The sequence below is a fragment of the Hippocampus comes genome, unplaced genomic scaffold (genome assembly GCF_001891065.2).
Source record: "Hippocampus comes isolate QL1 unplaced genomic scaffold, H_comes_QL1_v1.1 scaffold89, whole genome shotgun sequence".
NCBI lineage: Eukaryota > Metazoa > Chordata > Actinopteri > Syngnathiformes > Syngnathidae > Hippocampus > Hippocampus comes.
The window spans coordinates 425618-449013 of NW_017806077.1; the positions used below are offsets into that span (position 1 = coordinate 425618).

At 44.8% G+C, this 23396-nt stretch overlaps 1 protein-coding gene across 5 annotated transcripts in view; it reads right to left on the reverse strand.

Annotated features, from left to right (window-relative positions):
* LOC109530795 (cell adhesion molecule 2-like) overlaps window positions 1–23396 on the reverse strand; it is a 98820-nt gene that overhangs the window by 9535 nt on the left and 65889 nt on the right. For 2 of the 5 annotated variants that reach the window (XM_019894696.1, XM_019894697.1), the window contains exons 2-4: window positions 7125–7274; window positions 3053–3205; window positions 2843–2980 (exon numbers count right to left, since the gene is read on the reverse strand). In XM_019894696.1, coding sequence (XP_019750255.1) covers window positions 2843–2980; window positions 3053–3205; window positions 7125–7274 — 441 coding nt within the window. Of the gene's footprint in view, window positions 1–2842; window positions 2981–3052; window positions 3206–7124; window positions 7275–7847; window positions 8183–14487; window positions 14491–19473; window positions 19501–19657; window positions 19667–23396 lie in introns of those variants that run through there. The other 3 variants (XM_019894699.1, XM_019894695.1, XM_019894698.1) reach the window with 3 other exon arrangements.

Consider the following 23396-nt stretch of genomic DNA (forward strand, 5'->3'; position numbering starts at 1 on the left):
TGCAGCAGTTTGTTGAGTGGTGTGACGCCTCCCGGCTGGAGCTGAACGTCAGCAAGACCAAGGACATGCTGGTGACCTTCTCCAGAAAACAGAGAGAGCTGGCCTCGACAATCCCCACCATCATCCAGGGGACTCCAGTGGAAACTGTATCAGAATACAAGTACCTGGGGACCATCCTGGACCATAACCTGAGGTTCTCCTCCAACACTGAGGTGATCCTGAAAAAATGCCACCAGAGGATGTACCTGCTCAGGAAACTGAACTCCTTCTCCGTCAGCAGGAAAATCCTCCTGACCTTCTACCAGGCATTCATAGAGTCCGTCCTCTCGTTCTCTATGGCTTGCTGGTTCCACTCCCAAAGTCTGCAGGAGAAGAACCGCCTGGACAGCATCAGCAGAGTGTGCTCCAAGATCATCGGACTTCCCACTCGCCCTCTGACTGCAGTGTGTGAGCAGCAGACCCGTGGTCTGGCTGCTCAGATCATGAAGGACCCCTCACATGCTCTCTTCCCCTGCTCAGATCATGAAAGACCCCTCACATGCTCTCTTCCCGCGTTCGAATGGCTGCCCTCCGGCCGCAGGCTGCGGTTCCCAGCTTGCAGGACAGCGAGAAGGAGATCCACCTTCGTCCCCCAGGCTGTTCTCCTCTTAAACTCTTAAACTCTTATTCCAATATCCCTGACACCCCTCCCCCACCATTCAAACTCGCATACCCCATTGTGCAATACGGGCTTACAGTGCAATACTTGACGTGCAATACTGTTTTCATGTGCAATACTGTCTTACTGTGTCCTCACTGTGCAATACTGCTCGATGGGCAATACTATTTGATGCTGGAGCCACTACCTCAAGACCTCAAGTGCTAAGCTACTCTTATCCTATGTCTTTCCTTGCTCCTACTGTCTCTACAATAAGCCGCTCTCGTACAACTCTAATTGCCCCACGGGGATAAATAAAGTTTTCTGAATCTGAATCTGAATCTGAAAAACAAAGCGATGGACTCCAACCGCACGACATGTTTACCTGGAGCTTTCTCTGATCGGCAAAGAAAAACCCACGCGTCGGCGCATGAATTAAACACGACATGTTGTTGCTATTATACCTGCTGTAAAGCCCCCCCCCCATCCTCTGCCCTCCCCCCCAGCAACGAGAACAAATTTGAGTGACAGCGCAACATAGCGCTCGCAGCGTAAAAGACATGCTTTAAAAGCACGCCTACAAAGGATTGCCTTCCCGGAGCGTTGATTGACGTCCCGACCCCCCCCCCTCTTCTCTGACACTTTGACATGGAAATGAAGTTTTTAAGTCGAGCCCTCCAGTCGCCGTCTTTCTTCTACGGGCGGCTTTGACGACGAGGCACGTTTGCCGCCGCCGTGTTTGCCCAAGCGGCCTGACAACAGCCACGCACGCGCGCCTCGCGACTCATAAAAGAGTCGCGAGGCGCGTGCCGTCTGGGCCAGACGTTTTTTTTTTGTTTTGTTTTTTTTCCTGGTGACTCAACGAACAAGCTGTGACATCAGCAAGCAGGTGGAAGATTGATGTTTAGGCAGGAAATCGTGCCGCGTGAGGTATAGGCCCATTTCGGTTGCCTGGAGGTATAAAAAATGAAAAAAAATCGGTGTTTAGCTCGAAGGTTTCTTTTTTTCCAGCAATGTTCTTTTTTTGGGTGGTGAAGGGAAAAAAAAATTACCCGGCTGACAGTTTCGGCTGTTGCTTCAGCCTTCATCGGAGCTGTCAATACTTCCTGGCGACGTGTCTTAAAAGCAGCTGACCGGGTCGGGAAACCTTGAATTAAGACACCCCGACCCGGTCGAGGCTGCTATTGACAGCTCCAATGAAAGCTGAAGCACAAAAAAAAAACAACCCGGAACCTTAAACCTAATTGACATGATTGACTTTGTCACATTGCGTCATTTTTCTCTCTCACGGTGACATGTACCTAATGATGTGTCCCGTGAGCGCCTAGCCGCAGGCATGCTCAACATCTACGAGTTGCTGAGACAATTTTTGACGAGACGCTCAAGAAAGAGCGCGTCATCTCCACCGAGACGGACAGCCCCCCCCTCCCTCGCTGGCCCTTCGAGAATCTACGTGCGCGCCATCTCAACGTGGCGAGCCTTTCACATCCTCGCCGCGCCGCCATCAATCACGCCGCGCCGACCCGTCGGCCAAACGGACAGACGGCAGACGGACGGAACCTCCAGAAGTGCAAAACTTCAATAAAGAGCCACCGTCACGCTGCATCGCCGCGGCGGGACATTCAAGAGCTGAACGCGTCGAAAGCAGCCAACAGAAACGTTGGTCTCCCCAAGATTTTTGTATTTGTTGTGTCGTTGTTTTTCGTCTTCTCAACTTGCAGAAAATAAGAAAAAGCGATAAAAAGCTACAGCACAGACCATGTGATCACTGCACCATCTGCCGCTCTCTCGTGTCATTTTGTCAGCCTTCTTTCTTCGTGACGAGGCGCGACAAATGTTCCTTCATGTTACGTGGAGTCTGTTGTTCTTGTTTTAACTGACAGAATGTCAACCAAAGTGTCACACCAAATGCTGTCGACACGGCGGAGTGTTGGTTGAATTTATGCTCTTTGGACCATCGCTCGTATAATTAAATAAATAATGAGAGTGATCCCATTTGGGCATCCCTCAGGGTAATGCTTTATTTTAAGTTTTCTAATATTATTTTGTCCTGACATAGAGTTAGTCTAACCAAAAACATACGTCAAAGTCACCAACAGTTGGTCATAATTTGGAGTGGGGTCCCTCAGGGAAATGATTGCGGTCCCCTCATAAACAATAAACGTTTCTCTCCATATAGCCAATGGAAGTGGAATGGCAACCTACCTTGGACCTCTTTGTCGTTCCGTAACCACCGAATGTGAGCGGCCGGCTTGCTGCCCGCCGTGGTGCACGTCAGGGTGATGACCTCGCCTTCCAGAGCCGGACTGGTAAAGCCTGTGATCTCGGGCCGCTCTGGCACTCCTGGACAAACAGCACCCGCAACGTGAGACTTTGTAGAAGCTTGGTCCACTTCTTACTGGTTCGAACTCTGACCTAAGACGGTGAGGAAGGCCTTGGTGGTCTTGACGGGCATGGTGAAGAGCGAGCACGTGTACTGGCCCTCGTCGGCCAGGCTGACGTCATTGATGCGGATGGTGAGCTCCTGCCACGACGCTCGTACCAGCTCGATGCGGTTGTCCCGAAGAGCTGCACGGACCAACGCAAGACACGCCGAAGAGAACGTCAGCGATTGTCTGCGACGCGAACCGTCAGCGGGATCCAGAAATGTGAACCTTTGCTTCAAACCCATTTTCACTTTTGACTGTTCCAGTCCAATTACAGCGGAGCCAAGTGAGCTGGTGACCCACCAGATGGCTTGAAACTAGGGCCCCACCGAGATGGGTTTTCAGGCCAATTTTTGACAGAATAAAAATTCCAAAGACCGATAAATCGGACGGTGTGTGTGTGTGTGTGTGTGTGTGTGTGTGTGTATATGAATATATATATATATGCAAAACATATGACTGCTTTACAAGACCTGTCGTATTAACTTTACCACAGACAAAAAAAAGCCAGCAAAAATCGTCTCATTTTTTTTTTGTCCTTGACCCTAATTTGCAATGTTAAGCCTGGTTCGAAACAGTTGCCTGTGTTTTGAAACCCTACAAGAAATAAAAGAACATTTTTTGTTTGCATCAAAGTGACACACTCGGACAGTTTCTTTATCAAACCCACACGGGAAAAGTGTGAATCGAATGTGTTGAGAAAAAGTCTGGCGCATATACCTGCAAATACAGCCTGCAAGGTGTGTGTGTGTGTGTGTGTGTGTGTGTGTGTGTGTGTGTGTGTGTGTTTATCTTTATTTCTTTGCAGAACGCTGATTGAACTTGAGCTTTCATTTATTTTTTAAATTTATTTGTCCATAATCATATCATCACGAAACATTTGGCAAGATGGATTTAAGAGATTAAACACCTTGCGTTCAGAGCAATCCATCTGCCTGGCAGGGTTAATTCTCAGGCACGCGGCTGAGAAGAAAACATCCAAGAAACGGCGCACATTTAATCCAAGTACTTTATGTGCCACCACTCGCACAAACTCGACAAGGATAAATGTAAACGTGATGCACTCAAAAGTACATTTAGTCGGCACACGCAAGAAAAGCAAATCAAACACTTGATGATAGTCTTCGAGACGAACTCAAAAGAGAAACTTTTATATAATCAGTCAATCAAAAGCGTTTCTGAAATAAATGAATAAATAAAGTTAGGCGTGATATTTTTTTTTAAACTATACCCAAGGTCTCAAGATGCGTTACTTTAGTAGAAGAAACTTTATGCAAAACAACCAAGATCGCTCGAATAAAGTGGAAAGGAGTAAGTTTGTCATGGACACCCGCCTAGATGGGCCGCTGTCCAGTTATAAATTGACATTCACTTGGCGCATCTAGAAATTAACTTGACAATACATGTTCAGTCATGTCTATCGAGTTCAAAATCCCGTTTCATCACAAAGCATACACACGGGGGAACTTTGCCTACCTGCATAGATGGGCTGCAGCCCATTCAAAGACATTAGGATGCCGTCGCTATTGTCTGATTTCAAGAGTTGCAGAAGAAATCCGTTGAACCGCTCAAAGGCTGGACCCTGTCGTTAATGTGCTCCTGTGAGGCTTTGCCGAGATGATGCGTCCGTCACCCGCGGTGCATCCGCAACAACGCGGCACGCCCCCGTCGTCAATTGCGACCCACCGACCCCCCGGGCTAATTACGCTCGGTTCGCCGGCGCGAATGAACGTTTGGGCGCACACATTAACGCTTTCATTTAGCGCGCCACGGCTATTCGATTACGACAGGGCGGCCGAGATCCGTTTCGCCGGCTGACCTTTGCTGACCCGAGGCAAACGTCCCAATTAGACGCGGTGAAGGAAGACGCGCAAACAACTGCGGAAGAAGGAAAATGAAGGGGAGGACTGCACGTGCACGAAGGTACTGTTGACATCAGTTATGGAGGAAAAACGCTTCCGCCGGCCAAAAATGTCATTGTCGTTTGTATTTAAGACAGAGTCAGAAATTAATGCGTTACAAGAAACATTCGAACTGAGAGAGGACGGGAGTTGTTTCCGCTGGCCCGGCCATTGGGCAGTTGTGCTCCCGTCTTCTGATATCGAAAAATAATATGCAAAACTGAATTGAATTGGCCCAGAGATTCATCCAAAATGGCTGCTTGAGTGGTATCGGGGACTGTTTTTTCTTAAACTTCTAGGGGCTTCATTCACAAATTCTGCTTACTCTGACTAATTTATGTCCGCATCGCTAACTTCTAGGGGCTTCATTCACAAAGGATTCTGCTTACTCTGACTAATTTATGTCCGCATCGCCAAGGAATGTGGATGTGTTATGGTATCGTCGTCGGCAGGCAGTGAGTCCGATGTGTACGATGCATAACAGATGCCAGCTGGCAAGATATAAGAGAAGGGCTGCGACAATCGTGCGATCCGTATGAACGGACCCGAACAAACCGGGCAAGGTTAGTGCGCTCCTGGCGCTTCACTTGAGGCTTGAGCGAAGCCTCTCGGAGAGAACCTCATCGTTGACGCTCTCGCCGCCGATGCATGAGCTCATTGAGCTGTCGCCCACCCACTTCCTCCCCCCGGCAAGCCTCATTCCTTCTCATGGGATGCGGGAATGAAAGCGGCGGACAAATTGTACAGCTCCACTTGGAGCGCACACACGGCAGCATGGCTGTCAAAGCTGGCTGAGAACTCAGGAGCGTACCAGTCACAGTTAGGGAATCATATTTTTCAGACTTTGAGTCGGTCTGGAGCACAAGTCGCGCAAGTCAAAAACCGCATTTAATCATACCAACTGTGTGTTTTGCATATTCTTGCCCATAGCAGAAGCATTACAAAGGATTTAACATCCGGTGTGTCGTCCCTTTGAATTTATGGAGAGAGACGCGGATGTTTTATCCATTTTTCTTCCTTTCATCGGATCGAATCGTCTTTGGGGCTTTTTCATCCTCATTTGTCCGACCTGAATTAAAATGGAACAAATTAACCAAAGGCCAAAGATCAGATTTTGTCTTCAACTCTACCCAGCAGTCGCTTAATATTACGTGTAACTTTTAAGTCATTTAAAGAAAAAAAAAAAAACCTTCAACACAGCTGTTAAAAGGTCATTTTAACCCCCCTGAACACCTTATCTGGAATACTTTGCTCCAGGCTGCATGAGAATATTTTTTTAGGTCATTTTAATCCTCGCTGCCCCCCTATTTCATATCAAACTATAAAAACAGAACACCTTATCTGAAATACTTTGCTCCAGGCTGCATGAGAATATTTTTTTTTCTCCTTATTTAAAGACAACACAGCAGATGTTTTATAATCATCAAGATCATCATCAAGTCACATGAAACCTGTAAAAGCGCCTTTTGGACTAGACACCCACGGCGTGACAAACTGCCTTTGGAGGGGGTGGGGGGGGGGGGCTGCGCAGGACACAAACATATGGCCATGCTGTCACAGACCCCACCCGAGGGGAACGACGTTAACCACCGGTGAAGTTGTCCACCGCTAACGGCAAAAGAGAGCCAAGACTTGTCATCCCATTGACGTTCTTACGCGACAAAAATGCAAATCTGATCTCAATTCAAACTTTTTTAGATGATAACAAGTTTGCTCAGATACAATTGCATAAGCCTGTTTTGGTAAAAACGGATCGCTGTCATGCTTCGGTGCGCTGAATTGTGTCAGTCATGAATGTAGGAAGCGCACGCAGAGTAATTTCCTTCTCTTACTATCTCAAATTTAGGGTTTAAAGTCAGGGTTAGGGTTTCAAGTCTTAAATGTCTCTTAATTGTTTAAAAGTAGGGTTTCAAGTCAGGGTTATCATGGTTTCGTATTAATGCTCCGCAGTTTTAAATCAAGGTTTGAAAACATGATGAAGGTTTCAAATTAAGGATCAAAATTAAAATTTTCCTCAGTTGCATTGGGCTTTCAAATGACACTTAGGCCCACAGCAATGCTGTTGCTGCTATTATCATCAGGTGGTTGTTTTATTTTTTTATGAAGTGTTTCCAAAAGTATAAAGAAGTTTGGCTTGCGCTCTGACTTTTGCGTCCTCACCTTTCTTGTCGCCGAAGAAGAGCGTCTGCTGCGCAGGGTTGGACCACTGGAGGGAAGTGTTATCGTTGAAGTCCACCCGGCAGGTCATGTTGGTGGCGGAGCCCTCCAACGCTGTCACGTTCTGAGTGATGGGGAACTGACCTTGGCCACCTGCAGGGGAGGGCGGGGGGGGTGTGGAAGGAGGCACACGGTTGAGGTCATGACATGAATAGATTGCACGTTTGGACATGGTCTTGATTTCAGAACCAATCACGGCGAAGCGGCTCAATGTTTTGACATCACGAACATCCGTCCAGTCATCCCTTTTTTTATACTTTGTAACGTTAGATTGTGGTTCTCAAATTGAGGTACTGGAGCGCTGTAAAACACGTGCATCAAAATGTTGTATCTTTTTTTTTTTTTTAAGTTTGTACATTCAAATGGAGGCCGGCACAGCGAAAGTACATCCATACGTAACCTGTTATTTTGGGGCAATTAAAAGCTCATCACATGAATGTGGCATTCCTGCACGATTAAAGCCATTTTTTTCAGTCTTTTGACAATACTACAGATAAAATTACAAGACTGCTTAAAGGTATAGTAGATGAAGATAAAAGTTTTCTTGACTCGCCAAGTCGACCAATGTTCAGCAGCCTTTATTGTCCACACGTCCATCGCAGATGAAGACCATTTTTGGGTGAAAAACTAGGACAAAAATATACAATGACACAATGGACAACATACGCATATGTATCTCAACAACGAAACATACATTAACCATGGCCACATTCCGTTTCAACTTCGAAACAGGAGTAATTAGAAGAAATCGAAACTCTTGCCGTCGGGACCTCACGCTTTCGTCTCTTTCCTCAAACTGACGTCACTCCAAAACCACGTAAACCACTTTCTGCCACTCAATGCAACTCTCAAAAATAACACCAGGGGGCACAATCGCCTAAATAATGGTGGAGTCTTCACAAATAAATATACGTTGCCATTTTAAAGTCATGTAGAAAGGTACATTATTTTAATATCACCATGAAATTTGAATCACGACAATTACAGTCAGCTTTATTTTTACGGTTATGATACAATTCGACACTGTAGAATGAAACCAAAAATCAAAACCCGTTTTTGTTGCAAGCCGTACAGCGACGAGGAGGGGAGGCTGTCGACTTTGGTCAACAGTCCCTTAGCCAATCAGGATGCAGAACACAATCAACTGTTTAAAAAAAAAAAAATCTTTGAAAAAGCGAAGCCTTGAAAGGTGAACCGTGTTATCGCGAGGGTTCACTGTAACCTACTAACTAGCCTGTTAGCTAATGTTAGCTTACTTTGCTTTGAAATGCCTTTCTATTCTTCGTTTGTGAATGTGTTTGATTGTTGACAATGTATGCTCTTTTCATAATTCTCAGTACGCTACTTTTGTTCTCTCCGCTTTGCCTTCGAATGTCGTTAGCGGTTTGGAAATGCTTTTAGGTATTGTGCTTTTGGTGGTGTGAAGCACATCGAGTTGCCGTGTGTATAAAATGTGCTGTAAAAAAATGCCTTGTCTAATGTCACATATAAACTAAGGCTGAAAAGATCATTTAAACCTTTACCTTGATTGCTCTGCGGCGGTCCAATGACATGGAAGTTTTTGTTTACACGTGTGATGTCATGGTGAATACAGATGAGCCCAGTCGACGCCGCTAATCATGTCCCCCTGCATACGTCGCCCTCAAACACCCCGACGTGCTTTCCCGTCGCGTCCCGCCAAGGTGACATTGACGCGGTCTCCTCCCAGGTACAGTTGACCGCGTCGGCTGAGGGAGCAACTGCCCGCCTCATTAGTCGAGTGAGCACCGGAGGGCCCCTCTTTCTCCCCACCGCACCCCCCCAGGAGGCCCAAAGATCAGCGGACCTTCCTTGACCTCCATTGTCCTGATGGCCGCCGCTCGTCAGCTCAGGGACACGCTGAGGCCGACTATAAATAGAAATGAGAGCACCATTCCGGCGGTGGGAGCGAGGGGGCTGGGGAGGTTTTACAGGTACTTTCGCTCATTAAAATATCCAACTATGCCCTGGTTTGAATGTGTCTGGTTCAATATATCATCTGCCTGACAGAAAGGTAGGAGGCCAACTTCATCGGCAATGTGTTACATGAGACTTGCACAATCGCACGAGGTCCACTACTGTATCCACAAAGCTGACTTTCAAGACAATAATAATAATTATAATAATAATAATAATAATAATATTTGTCATTTTGCTTGGTTGCAGTGAACAACTGCATCGCATCTTACTGAGATCTGTTCTTAATATTTGGTTCCCATATTTAATAGAGCACGAACTCGCACCAAAAATGTGCATTCATCATTCATATTGGCATTAGCCACTGAATGACCGAATCAACTCAATTGTGTAATTTTGCCCAAAAAAAAAAAACACATTCTTTACTCGAATTTGATGAAAATTGTCAACGGAGTGCATTTACTTAGTGGCTTTATCTTGATCGGAGTGTATATTGCTAATAGCCTCATTCTAGCTAACGCTAAGATAACAAAGTTGGTCTCTCAGGTCCGGCGTCCAAGTTTGCAAAGTCACTTTCTTTACTTGCAAAGCCAGCGTCAGCCGGAGAAACGGCGAGAGGTTAGCCAGCCAAATATTCCCATTGCTAGAACGACGTTAGCAGAATGTAGCATGTACGTAGCTTTCACGCATGTGCACTCCCCACGTTAATGGGGCAGACATATGGCGCATTTGGAAATATTTCCTGAGCACGCACTGGTTTACTCCCAACAACCATCAGTGGTAAAGCATAGAATTTTTTTTTTTTCCAGTTTTCAATGTGGTACTACGTAGTGAGATTTGAAAACGAATAACTTGTCATTAGGATACACATGCTTGCAAACTTTTAAAGTTTCCACGTTATGCTAAGGCCTTACAACAAAAGCCGACTATAACTAAAGCGAGCATTTTTTACCTTTGTCAACTGATTTTGGGTCCTAAAATATTTTTTTCTATTTCATCATTTATTTATACCAGTGACGTATCATGACAGGCAGAACAATTCAGACGATGGAATCAACCTGTTGCCATTGAGCATTTTTTTACCTTTGTCAACTGATTTTGGGTCTTAAAATATATTTTTTCTATTTCATCATTTATTTATACCAGTGACGTATCATGACAGGCAGAACAATTCAGACGATGGAATCAACCTGTTGCCATTCATACAACAGAATAACAGCTTTGTGTTCAACTAAACGGGCCTGGTAAGTGCATTTGTGTGTCATTTAAAACAAGATCATCACTATTTTAGAAGACATACTTTTTGTGGCATTTTTGTTTGACATTTTCAATTCCAAGGATGTGCCTCGGTTCAATAAAGCTTAGCAAAGACCGTTGTAGAACCACAACCCTTAACCTACAAATCCAGAATAAAAGAACACTTGACTTTTTGCCAGATGAGAAGTTTCTCTCAAAGGCACACAATACAATGCAGACGGAGGTGTTGGCATGAAAAGAAAAGCGTAAAGCTGATGTCTAAAAGCACAGCGAGTCGAGGCTTTACGTATGCGCGGGAAAAGCAACCGTCGTGACAAAAGACGCCAAGGTCGCCCGTTGACACGTCAAATCATTTCTGTGTGCTCGCCAGAGATGATCCATCGGCCCCCAAAACGTAATTCATATCAGCGCCGAAGGCTAAATTGTGTGAAGAGCATGCGTTGGCGTGTCTTTCGGGCATTATGTGGAATGAAAAGAGGTCGCCGTGTTGACAGGTTGCAACGTTTGCAGGCGACTGGAAGTACATCAAACCCATAGACAGCCATGAAATAACCCTGAACATCAATACATATATACGGGGTGCGCAAGGGCGGGTCCGTGAATAGCAAATATCCGCGTATAATTGACGATTGAGGCCAATTATAAATGCACTCAATTTTTGGGGGCGCGTCCTTTCTGCTGAATTGCCAAAATCACAACAAATGAGCAATTTCATGTGATGGTTGCCTTATGTAACATCTTACAATACCGTATTAATTTCACCAAACCACGTCTGTAATTCTTGTTGTGATTTCGTGTATATGTATTTTGCATTTTGAGCCGCTGTCCGTTGACGGATGAAGCTAACGTCGCTAACTTCGATTAGCGCGCAACCTATTTATGATCCCGAGGAGAGCCAGCGAGACCGTTGAGTAAAATAACCGTCTGAGGTCATTTTAGGCACACAGTTCGGAAAATAAAATCATTGTGAGACCCAAAAGTGAAGTCAATATGAACCTTTTCCTGCCCAATCAACCTGCTTTTAAACTAAAATCGTATGATTTATTTATTTGCTTTTGTGTGTGTGTGTGTGTTCATTTAATCAAAACACCTGCTTGTGGGCCTACTTCTATAAAACTTTAATTAGTCCCACGGTGGTGCTTTGTGTTTTGTTAACAATATAATATTTTTTTTTTTACAAACATCACGCAGAGGCGAGATCAGCCCGAGCCATCACGTGATCACGGGCCTCCGCGTCAGCACGTGTCGGATTAGTCGGGAGCGGCGCTCGAACGTTTCCCAACGCGCCGCCATTAACTTGCCTACACAATCGGGTGGGGAGCCTCATGAATGAAATATTTCGCTGCACAGCTGGGAGGAAAAGGGAGGGCTTGGTTGCGGCGTTCTGTGAACACAAATATTTGACGAGAAGATGTGAGAGAGGAAACCGCGGCAACAGATGCAATCGAGGGGTGCTGCAGGTGCAAAGTGATGATTTGTAGCAGCAGCGCAGGGAGCAAATCGCAATTTCCTGCTCCGTTTTTTTTCCTGTGGATTTAAGCCAATATCTTTTTTTTTTTTTTTTTTTTGATTGGAGGATTCTTGCTCAGTTTGGAGGAAGAACTGTGACTTGACACTGCTTCAGTGTCGTAAAAGCGACAAGTAGAGCCCTGACGCAACACCATATATCGCACATTAGGGTTCATTAGCAGACGACCGGAAGAGCTCTGCATGTTGCCACTTTTGGAAAAGATGAGCTCAGACTCGGCATGCCGGCCCGACGAGCGTTGCTGGGTGGGAACGTGAGCGTTATCATTTATCGAGGCCAAGAAGATGATACTCTGGCGCTATTGATTTCGCGAGCGCGCGGGGCGACGTGGAGAATATCAATACCGGGAGGACGGGGGATGTTCTCGACTACACCGGCGGGGTGGATCAACAGCGAGGCCGAGCTGATGAACGTAAATACGAGATTTATTCATATCGGAGGAGTCTTGCTGAGAGACCAGCGCAAGAAAAGGTGGTCTTCTGATATGTGATCCACGCCACTACCCGAACCCCGCGCACCCCCAAAGGCGTTCGTCAGTTCCAGCTGACTGCGCTGAATAAACGGAAGGCGGCATGGTGATGAATGCTTCGGGAGCGTTCAAGCAGAAGCAACTGTAAACTGCAGGCGGGAAACAACCCGTGTCTTCCTTTCATCACAGAAAAATAACACCTCACAGGACATCGTCAGCGGCTATAAAAAGTCTACACACCCCTGTTCAAATGGTAGTTTTTCATGATCTGAATAAACGAGACCAACATTTTTCTTCACTGTTTGACGGGCCAAATAAAAATAACTGGAATAATGGGGTTGCACCCGAGAAACTGGACTGCGGCTGTGATTCGAATTAACCAATCACATTGAAGCTCATGTTAAATGAAATCGGCGCACAACTGCCGCCATTTAAAGTGCCTCCGATGACCCTCATAAATTCCAGCCGTCCCAGTCGGCTTTTGCTGTTTAACTTTTGTGCTAACAATGTCCTGTATTTGGAACTGTTTGTAAACTGCCGTGAATTGGGAATTTCTCCATTGCGAGACAAATAAAGGATTTCTTATCGTATCTTAATTCCTCGAATCTTGTCTAAGGCCTCGGTTCCAGATGAAGAAGAGCCTAGAAGCATGATTCCGCCGCCACCGTGCTTCGCTGTGGTTCCGACATGTTTTTGGTCGATGTTGCGCCAAATTTTGTCCCCCTATTTCGGAGAAAGTGTCTGTGAGTAAGCTGGGAACCATGCAGCAAAATGGAACACATCGAATCGTTTTTACCTCTCAATGTTGATAACAACAAAACAAAAAAATGTCCGTCTTTTCTCTGTTTTCGCACATTGAACAAACACCCGTGGGAATGTGGGAATTAATCACCGCTAATGCCGCGTCTTGACAAAATTGTAATTAATTGGCCGAGTCTAAACGGCGTGGCCCATTTGCCAGCATGTTGGGGGATGAGAGGGAGGTTCCACACGTACGCTGTATAAATATTCCATTTAATTAAGAACTGCAGCGGGGCCTCCGGTGGCGCGCGGCGAGAACAAGGAATAACAGAGTTTGCCGTCTCCCGGGTGACTCGCGACGCGAGGCTGCTCGCTCCTCTGACAACAAGCGTGCTGAATATTTTGCGCCTGACAAGTTGTTGGAATCACGGCATATCGAGAGCGCCTTCGAAGTTCTTCAAGAACACCAACTGTCATTATCCTTCCCCTCAAAACTATCTTCTGTGGATCTGTATCTATAAGTCTCACTAAGCTCTTCAAGGACATAACAATGACTTTCACCGTCGACACATAATATAACTGTGCCGAGTTCCCTCAAGTTCATCTCCCACGAGAACAGACGCGGATGAAAGTGCTCTGATAAATCGACGAGAGCAGGAATATTTTGGGCTGGCGTCGGTGGGAATTTGCATCACCTCGTCAGATATGTCGTGTAAAAAGGCGCACCCCAAGGCTCGCTGCCAAGACCGCTTTGATTCTTCCTGAACTTACTAAAACTACAATACGTTCACGCACGTTCCCCGTCACGCGGTGAAATTCGACATCACGGTTCACGTTACGTTATATATCCAGACTATCCATCAAAAGGTAACGCTATAGACCAGGGGGCTTCAATCGTGTTCCTCGAGGGCTACTGTCCTGCCCGTTCTCCATCTCTCCCTGCTGCAACACACCTGATTCAAATGATCAGATCATCAGCGAGGTCTGCAGAAGCTGGATCACGATTATGATCCATCCAGGAAACCGGATAGAACAGAATGAAAGACCCCCTAACCATGTGATGAAACCTCAAAACGTGAAGGAAATTAATCAACAGCGTACCCTCACACTGAAGTGACCCCGCCATGCCCTCGAAGTTTTAATCAGCGCTCTTCATCAAAGCCGCGTCAAGCTCGTATCGACAGCTTCCATGAAGACTTTGCCAACAGCCCCTTTGGGTGACCTTTTGGTTCGCCAGGAATTTTACGAGTGCGGCGTTTTGCACCGCGGGCACGCCTCTTGGCCTTTTCAGGAGCCTGGGCTCAAGATGAAAGATGACTGGGTTTCACTGTCAGAGCACCTATAGGCTGCCAAATGTCCCCCTCCTCCACCAAGACCAGCTTAGGATGCGCAATCCATATGGTCCACTTCAACCCGAAGCAAAACAAAATAATGGAAGTAAGGAAGCAATGGTGGGTATTTTGGAAGAAAAGCATCTCCGACAGGGGCTTGCAAAACTTTTCGGGTTCCTTTCCAGGGGGAGGAATTTTTCCAAGAAAACCCTCCTAATGCTAATGCGAGCGACACGAAATACATCCTGACGATAAAAAAATCGACTTTTCTTTGTTTATTTTGCCATAAAAATGACATAAAAATGAAGTTCAGATGTGTCCTAAAATCGTGACTTAGTTTAGGTAGTATCACTTACAAAACATCCCCAAATTTAGTGAGAACATTTTTTTTCTTTTCTAGATAAACAAGAAAAATTGAGGTATATATATTTTTACTGGACTGCGAGGATTCTTGCAGGTTTATTTGTCATTTTATTGGACTGCAAGGATTAAAAAAAACATTTTATGAAATGTACTCACAAAATCTTTTCATATTTGTTGAGAGTGATACATCGCCATGTTGGTCTTTTCAGTCCAATAAAAACCATGTACAGTATCTTCGTTTTTTTTTTCTTTCTTTCTTTCATTTTCAAAGTGATAACACAACTTGGGGGGGCGGGCGGGGGGGGGGGTTGATTTTTTTAGAAACAAATGGAAAAAAAAACCCTCTCTGAATTTGGAGCAGATTTGATGCTGGAGTATTGACAAGGACAGACACGAGTATGCTCGAGTGCCAGATTTTGTTGCGCTCCTTTTCAACAACATTTAGAGCAGCGCGACGCGACAGACGAGCGAGTCCTAATCTAATATAACCACAGCGACAAACGGCAATTACGTCGAGGGAATAAAAATCCTATTAGTGCATTCAATCAGGTTCAGTTCTAATGAGCACCCCGGTGAAAGTCACGGGAGTTATACTCACTTAACCTTCACTCCAATACATTTCGCATCCTTTTCATCACTTCTATCGCCGCACGGCCGCAAATAAAGATATTCTTACGCTTATAATGAAATCTATTACTCCTCGACTGGCCTTGGCGATAACGCAGCGGCTGCAGCAAGAGTTTAACCAGCAATCGCAAACGCTGAAGGCAATTTCAAACAGCCAAGGCCTTCCCGTTTTGGAACGCCACCGCGCTTCGGTTATCATTCACGCCACAGCTCAGGAAAATGGGAACTGAGATATGTGTTTGAACGCAATTTGCAATTAAATGTAACAAAGGTGAGAAGGGACGGGTGGTGGGGGACACGCTGTGGAGCTTTCAAATTGACAGAAGGGACGACATTTATAAGAAGGGTTGTACAGTAAACCCCGCCCCCTCCATCACGGGCGTTACCTTCCAGATCTGCGATATCGAAATGTAAATACTCTAGGCATGTTTTGTTCGCATTATTTTTTTTAAGGTATTTTAAAGCCCTTTAAAATAAGAATCATATCTAAAAACATTCAATATATTGAAAGGAGTACAAAGAGTGTATGTACCAATCTATGTGTTTACAAACCAACAAACTTATCCTCTCGCCAGGTAAAATGAATTTACAGATTTCTGTAGTCATAAAACGCAGGATGATAGAGGATGGAGACATCCAACCATCTTTCTCATCTCTTCAGCAAAAGTGAGGCTGTGTTGAAACACTTCCTGTTTTTTCTTCTGTCAAATTTCTAGTGTCAAACTAAATCGCGTGTCACCACCTAGTTGCCAAAAGTGGAACTACATCTCAAAATAAAGCGCAAGATTGAATTACGAATGGGCGAAAATATACAAAGGAATTTTTTTAAAACCCACAAATATATTTCCGAATTCTGTTGGAGGGAAAGACCTCGGCAACAATAATAATAAAGCCAGTAGAACCTGCGGAAGAGGAGGCTAAATCGAGTGAATGTAGTAAATACGTGTAGAGAGATTGCAAGGCCGCCTTTTTAATTTGGAGTAACTGTGCTGATGCTCAATACTTTATTTTCATATTTGTCTTCCACATAGCTCTCCTTCTGCGCCGTCCAAAGCATGCACAGGCATATCATACCCTTTACTGTTTTCTCTTCAAAGGTGACCTTGCTACCAACATGAAAAGCGCGTCGTTTTTTTTTTTTTGCTTTTATTGGATAAATGTGAGCCTGCAAAATGATTACATGGCTTCCACTGCGTGCTGCATACACTCGTCCAAACATTATATTCTTCTCGTGTATGCGCATCCCCTATTTAATCCGTGAAAATGTTGAGCAATTATGCAAACCGCGTGCTGAATTTGTGTCCATTCATCATGAGGATCATGTGTGAATATGACACAGTCATGAACCGGAAAGTGGTGATGATAATGGGGAAAGCAGATCGGACTTGCTTGCTTTTTTTTTATTGTTGTTGTTTTGTTTTAAATCAAGTCCTCTTTGAAGACTTCACGTCTCCACACGCCGTGTCACCTTCACTGACCTTCCGTGCCAGCCCAAAGAGGAATAACACGATTTACACCTAAATTGTTGCAATAACGAGAGAAAGGTCATATTTGTCACCGCCAGTCATCGCTCACGCTGACAGAAATGTTGTCCCCGCCAACAGTCGGGCAATAAAGCCTCACCGCCGAGCTATTGCTCTCCTTGATTGGAAAGATTTAAGAAGTCTTTCAGCGCGCAAGCTAATTAGCACTAAATCTCACTCGGATCCATTAGCGGGAGCTAATCGCTAAATTACCTGTCCAGAGTGAGGCATGTCTTCAAACTTAAGATGTAAAGCGGGTTTCGAGCTGCCCGTCACCCTTCAGAATCTACGAGGGGTCACCAAACGGGCCTTTCTGATATGCCGCTGATTTGGTTACGGAAAATCCAGAGGCGATTCTGGAAAAAGCAAAGGGCCACGTTACAAACGAAACGCACGTCACTCCTTTTTTTTAAGGGGATTTATGGTAGCATCCTTTTAACGGCCGTCTTGTGTTACTTTGCAGACTTCTTGGGTGAGTTCGGCACTGTTTTTTTAACCCACACAATTTACGAGCATTTACTTTTGGGGTTATCTTATTTGATGGAATTGCGCAATTTTTTTGCAGATTTCCTATTCTGGACAATTTGGGGTGATTGATGGGAGTCTTGCTTTAAGCAGAGCCATTTTGGAGGGATATTCAGTCGCATTATTTCAACCTGTGGAACTTTTCGGACATTTACGGTCGTCTCATTTTAATTTGCACAATCTTTCGTCGATTTAGTGGCGTGTTTTTTTTAACCTGTGGAACTTTTGAGGCATTTATACGGGTTTCATTTTACCCTGCGCGGTTTTTGGTGGATTTATGGTTGTCATGCTCTGACTTCTGGATTTATGGTACCAGTAGTCTACTTTCAGCCCTGCATAACTATTTGCTGCCATTTTTTATTTCAACCTGTGCAACTTTATGCAGGATTTATAGCCATCTTGTTTCAACATGTGCAACATCTAGTGCACGTACAGGATTTATTTATTTTTTTACCATGGTCTCATTTTAACCTGCGGCACTTTCTATTTTGACAGAAACTTTGAGCATCCATTCGTTACCTGTGAAGACTTTCATCAGTTGGACCACGCTGACGTGCTTTGCAGGGAGTGCGATGTTTAATGAGTTAATTAAAATGTTAAAGAGCCCATTAAATTGAAAGACAAAAAAAATGCAATGAGCTGCACTCTCCATCAAACAGGACATTGTTGTTTTTGAGGCTGCGAAGTGAGTAACTGCGCTCGACTCAGGTGGTGCCGAGCAAAGTCCTCCCCTGTGATTTGGCGCAGTGAGGAGAGCAAAGGATGGAGTGGCAAAAAAAAAAAAAAAAAAAAAATCCCCCTGGGGTGGAGGGAGTTCTTGTCATTGTCTCTGTTTGTGTGTCTGTGCAGCAGGAAAGAAAAAGGGGGGGGGGGCAATCAAAAATGGGTCAGGTAAACAGTCTGGTCTCCTCCTATTACGCAATCAGCGTGAAGAAGGATGAACTTCAACTTAAAAAAATAAGCAATGAATTGGAATTTTTAGAAAACATGCAGTCATGAGACTGAAAATAGGAATTCATTGATGCTTATTTGTTAGTTCCGTACGAGGTGGAGAGTATGAATAAAGATGACCCTCCCTAAAAAAAAGCCCATGCACAATTAAAAAAAAAAACAAAAACCTGTTTTGGTCATTGAATCATCATGTGAGGACAACAAAAAAAAAAAACACAAATCTGCAAAGCACTTAGGCAGGTTCCCAATAATGAGGCGTCACTCAATATGGTTTGTTACCTTCTTACTCGCAAAATAAGTAATGCAAACTTGAGCATTTTTTTTCACGTTTTAGTATTACCAATAAATGTTTACATCATTCTTTTAGCGTTATTCATTGTCTTAAAGTCTTTTTCCTCCCAGGTTTTGCTTGTGGACTAGAGCAACTAAAAAAAAATATGTATTTTTTTTTGTCATTCTGTCACCACATGAGAACATATTCATGAAATCATTTCATATCCGGAAAGTCCTCAGCATGGCCTTTCATACGAGGTGTGACTCATTATGGTGATTTTTAACTGCAGTTTCTTTCTCCATCTACAGGTGGACAAAACCGCTGGAGAAAAAAAAACAAACGAACACCCCCCCCCTCCCCCCCATGTTTTTGGGTGACTGTGTGAGGGCACAATGACAAAATAATGACATAGCTGGCAAGGCCTTGCCAAGGCCTTCCATGTGAGATACGACTCCATCTGGTCTGTTGTGATTTTTGATTTTGCTCCGAGTGAAAAATGACCATTGGCAAACTCAAATCGCCGCTTCCAGCTGATGTCCTTGAACCGGCCCCGACCAACCCCATTCGAGTATCCGCGAGCCTCGCTTGCACAAGACTTTTAACAGTGAAGAGAAACAAAGCGCTTCGCCACCACAGTGCCATATGTTAATGCCCTCGTGGCTCCGGAGGTGAGGCGGGGATGCGTTATAAAAGGCGAGCCACATGCGCTTTATTGCGAGCGGTGCGCAACATAAATCATGGAGCAAGAAAATGGAGGCAATAACTCACCTCTAGGTTTGCTTTTTGTCCCTTCCACTGATAGCGTGAGGGGGGGGGGAAACGAGAAAACAGCAGGTTAGATACGAAGCGTGGAGAGGAAAGACACAGCGATAATTATCAGTCGCAAGGAAATATACATTTGTATTTAAAACAGCTCACGGCCAAACGTGTGAGTCGGGTACCCTTTTGTCACAAATGGCTGATTTTGGATGGAGCGCAACGAATGGTGCAAAAAAAAAGGCCGCAAAGCGAAAAAAAAGAAGCCTTTGGATATGATGTGAGATGATATGAAAATACAACAATCCACAATTCAAAAAATGCTGTCTGGCCTGACTTTTCCCCCCCCAGTTCGGACTTTGTCGTCTTTTTGTCCGAAGCGATAAGTAGCGCCTCATGCGCTCTCTCGAACAAGGACGCTTGAACGCCGCTACCTGAAAGTAGCGGCAGGCCTATTCACGAGAATTGAACGCTCCTGTCTGCACATTCATCACGCCTTTCAATGTCAAACGCTAACGCGGTAAAACGATGCCAACTCTGACAGTTCTTTTGAAATCACGACGACGCCTCTGAAAGGATTAACATATGGCGAACAAGGCAAACAATTAAGAGCTAAAAAAAAAAAAAAAAATTTGCAAATCACAAAGGAAATCATTCCCGCGAGGCTCAATTTGGCAGACGGCGACAAGTCGATAACCTTCAACCTCCATTCTGATTACTTTCATCATCCTTGCTTGTTTGTCTTCAGCGGTTTCAGACGGAGACGTGTCGGCTTGAGAAACAACTTGAATCTGTTCCGGATCCATGTTCATAATTCAACACATCCATCCATGTCACTCAAAACATTCATCTCTCAAATCGTCTTTCTCCACTGAAATGAATGGAAATGCCATTAATTCGCTCCCCGCCCTCACCCCCAAAAGCCAAATCTTGTTGTTTTTTTTTTTTTTAAATAAATACCACTCAATAATATTATACTTTCAGAAAAACAAAGTTTAACGTCATTTAAAAAAAAAAAGAAGTTTTGGCCGCATTTTATTTCGATTCCGTGAACATAGCGCTGCCCCCTGTTGATACACACGGAGGTGGTCACAGCTCCTCAGTAAGCTGCGCTAATATTTGTCATGTTTCGCAGACGATAGAAGTCCATAGCCCTGAGCGTTGTTACATCAGCTGTCTACATGTGTGGCTCCACCGTTTGTGTTCAAATATGCTTCAAAGGTTACTACACCGGCGCAATTGCTATTAGTTGGCACGTCTTGGGCGTTTTGCACATGCGCTACTGTTGAAGCTAACGTAATTTAGGTTCAATCGTTCTCCTCATCACTGAGAATGATTGAAGGTAATAATTTAAATCGGACATGAAGTTTGACTTTAGCAACAGCAGGACCGCCGACTCGCCGTACAGCGACTGAAGGTCACTTCCTGTTTGTGACGTGGCCGAGGGCGCCGGTGACATTGTTGCTCGCGGTGCTGTCGTCGTCAAGGACAACCTTTTCGGGCTCCTTCTAAGCCAAGCGCCGGCAAAAATAGCAACAACTTTTTATTCGACGCGATCAATGTTGAAACGACGACTTCCTCTCTGCTGATATGAGAGAAGTGCGGCCATCGATCATAACAACGGCTGACACGTTTGCAGAGGAGGCGCTTTGAGAGGCGGCCCTGTGTGTAACACTTTGCGTCCGCGTGTCCCATTTTCTCACAACATTTTCACACATCCAGCACTTTTCCTGTTATTGCTCAAATATAAGACCCCCCCCCACCCCCAACAAAAAACAGTCATTTGTTTTCATTAAAACAACCACGAGGGAAACCTTTTGCGAAAAGGCACCAAATGTAGCACCTAAAAAAAAAAAGGGAACCAAAACCTGTATGGATATGACCCAATTATTGTTGCGTTTGACTGTGAGTTACTTCTTTTAACACTCGTATGATAGGTAAGCGGTTGATGGCGAATTAAAATGAGACGCGCGAGGTGTCGAGTGACTCGTCAGTGGAGCCGCCTCCGACGAACCTCCTCGTTGGGCTCACCGTGGGCAGGATGAAACGAGATGGCCCACGAGACGAATGAGTACCGTATGTGTGTCGAAACAAAGCACGTCAGCCGGATAAAGGAAGCGATGAGACAAAAAAAAAACTAATCGAACCGGACGAGCGGGGTAGTAATCTTTCTGGTCATTCCTCCCAATGAGAAGCGTCCTTAAATGCAGGACAAGCCGCCGCCTGGCCCTCACCTGCATCGGCGTGGCGTGACAAAGCCTCCCGGGACGACCGCTGCGGAACTAACCCGCGGAATGGGAGCGTTTCATCACATTCCGCTCACGCGGTTGTGCCCTCGGGCGAAATCACGAGAAAGCTCGGCGCAGTCGGCCGGTAAAACGGCAGCTAACTGAGATTTGGTTTGTGAAAACACATGCATCAAAATAAGGGGGGGGGTCGTTTTTAAATAGAAACCCTTTTTTTTTTTTTTTTTTTTGCTCGACAAAGTTATTGTGACGTGTGAAGGCTATCGGTGTAAAAGCAAAAGATATCAAAATGCGAAGATGCCTGTTTTTGAAAGCTATCAAGACGATGTCATCTCCAACATGCGTGAAAGCAACAATTGAAGCCAATAACAAACCGATTTTGTCAACAAAAATGTACAACCTCCAAACACTGTGTTTTTGTCAACACCGCATACAATATCGTCGCCAAAGAAGCTAACAAGCATATTTTGCAAGAGTCAAAGACTCTATGGTCGTCGGGAGGAGGATACTTGGGGAGACCTTGAATTTGCATCTTCCATTTGATTCCTTTCACTTTATGGGCAAGCGCTTTTTTTTTCTCCTTTTTGCAGCACTGCCTTTGTTTCCCTTCAAACATGACGGCAATATAACTCGTACTCCACCGAAAGTGAGCAAGATAACATTTCCAAAAGATCATTTTTGGCTGAGTGACAGTCTGAAAGATGCTTACAGACAACGTGTGACACACTGCTTCAGAAACACCCTCCATTACTCTCACACACACACACACACACACACACACACACACACACACACACACACACACACACACACACACACACACACACACACTTCATTCCTCTGTAATAGAAAATATGTTTCTTTTTACGATTCATCATTATACAGCGCGCACACATCACATAATCCGTATCTGTACACTTTGCATTTTTCTGACTACATCCTTAATCTTCTTAATACAACCTGCTCATAAAATGCCAAATAAATGAGTGTGAACATTGAAAATCCAACAGTATGCGTATAACTTTAATTCCGCGAGATGTTTAAGAACGACTGCCTCCTCGCAGTCTATTTTGATGAGCTTAATTGCTGTTTTATCGCGTAAGAGGCCGACAGTTTTCGCGTGTTAAGGCAGTCTCGGCAAGCCTACGGTGGCCTGTTTGTTGTTAGCTCACTAGCACAACGATACCAACCACATTTGAAATCTATTACCCTGTTTCTTTTTTTTTTTTGGCCGTTGTTTTCCTCGACACCATCCCAACTGCAACAGCCTTGAACTTTACCCCTACACTTAAATCTAATCAGTGTTTTGTTTTTTTTTTTGGGGGGGGGGGGGGTTCCCCAGCCTCAGGGGCTCGAGTCTTTTTTTCTTAAGACGAACGGTGTAGGTTTGGGACAACACTTGCCTTTTTGACAATGGCCGTAATGAGACATTTTCAATAAATCAAGCGTGAAGGATTCAGACCTACGCTTGCAAAACAAATAACAGCAGGCCACTGCGCCGACCTCAATTTTATGCAATACAGGAAGCGTGTTTTTCATTTGCAGCCTGTCCTTTAAAAAGGGACACAGGCCTCTCTTTATGTGACCCCCCCCAAAAAAAGTCAGCTATTATTGAAGTTGAAGCGGCCGGACGTGTGCATAAAGGATGTTCCAAAACAGCCCAAAAACAAGAACGGCTTTCACTCAACA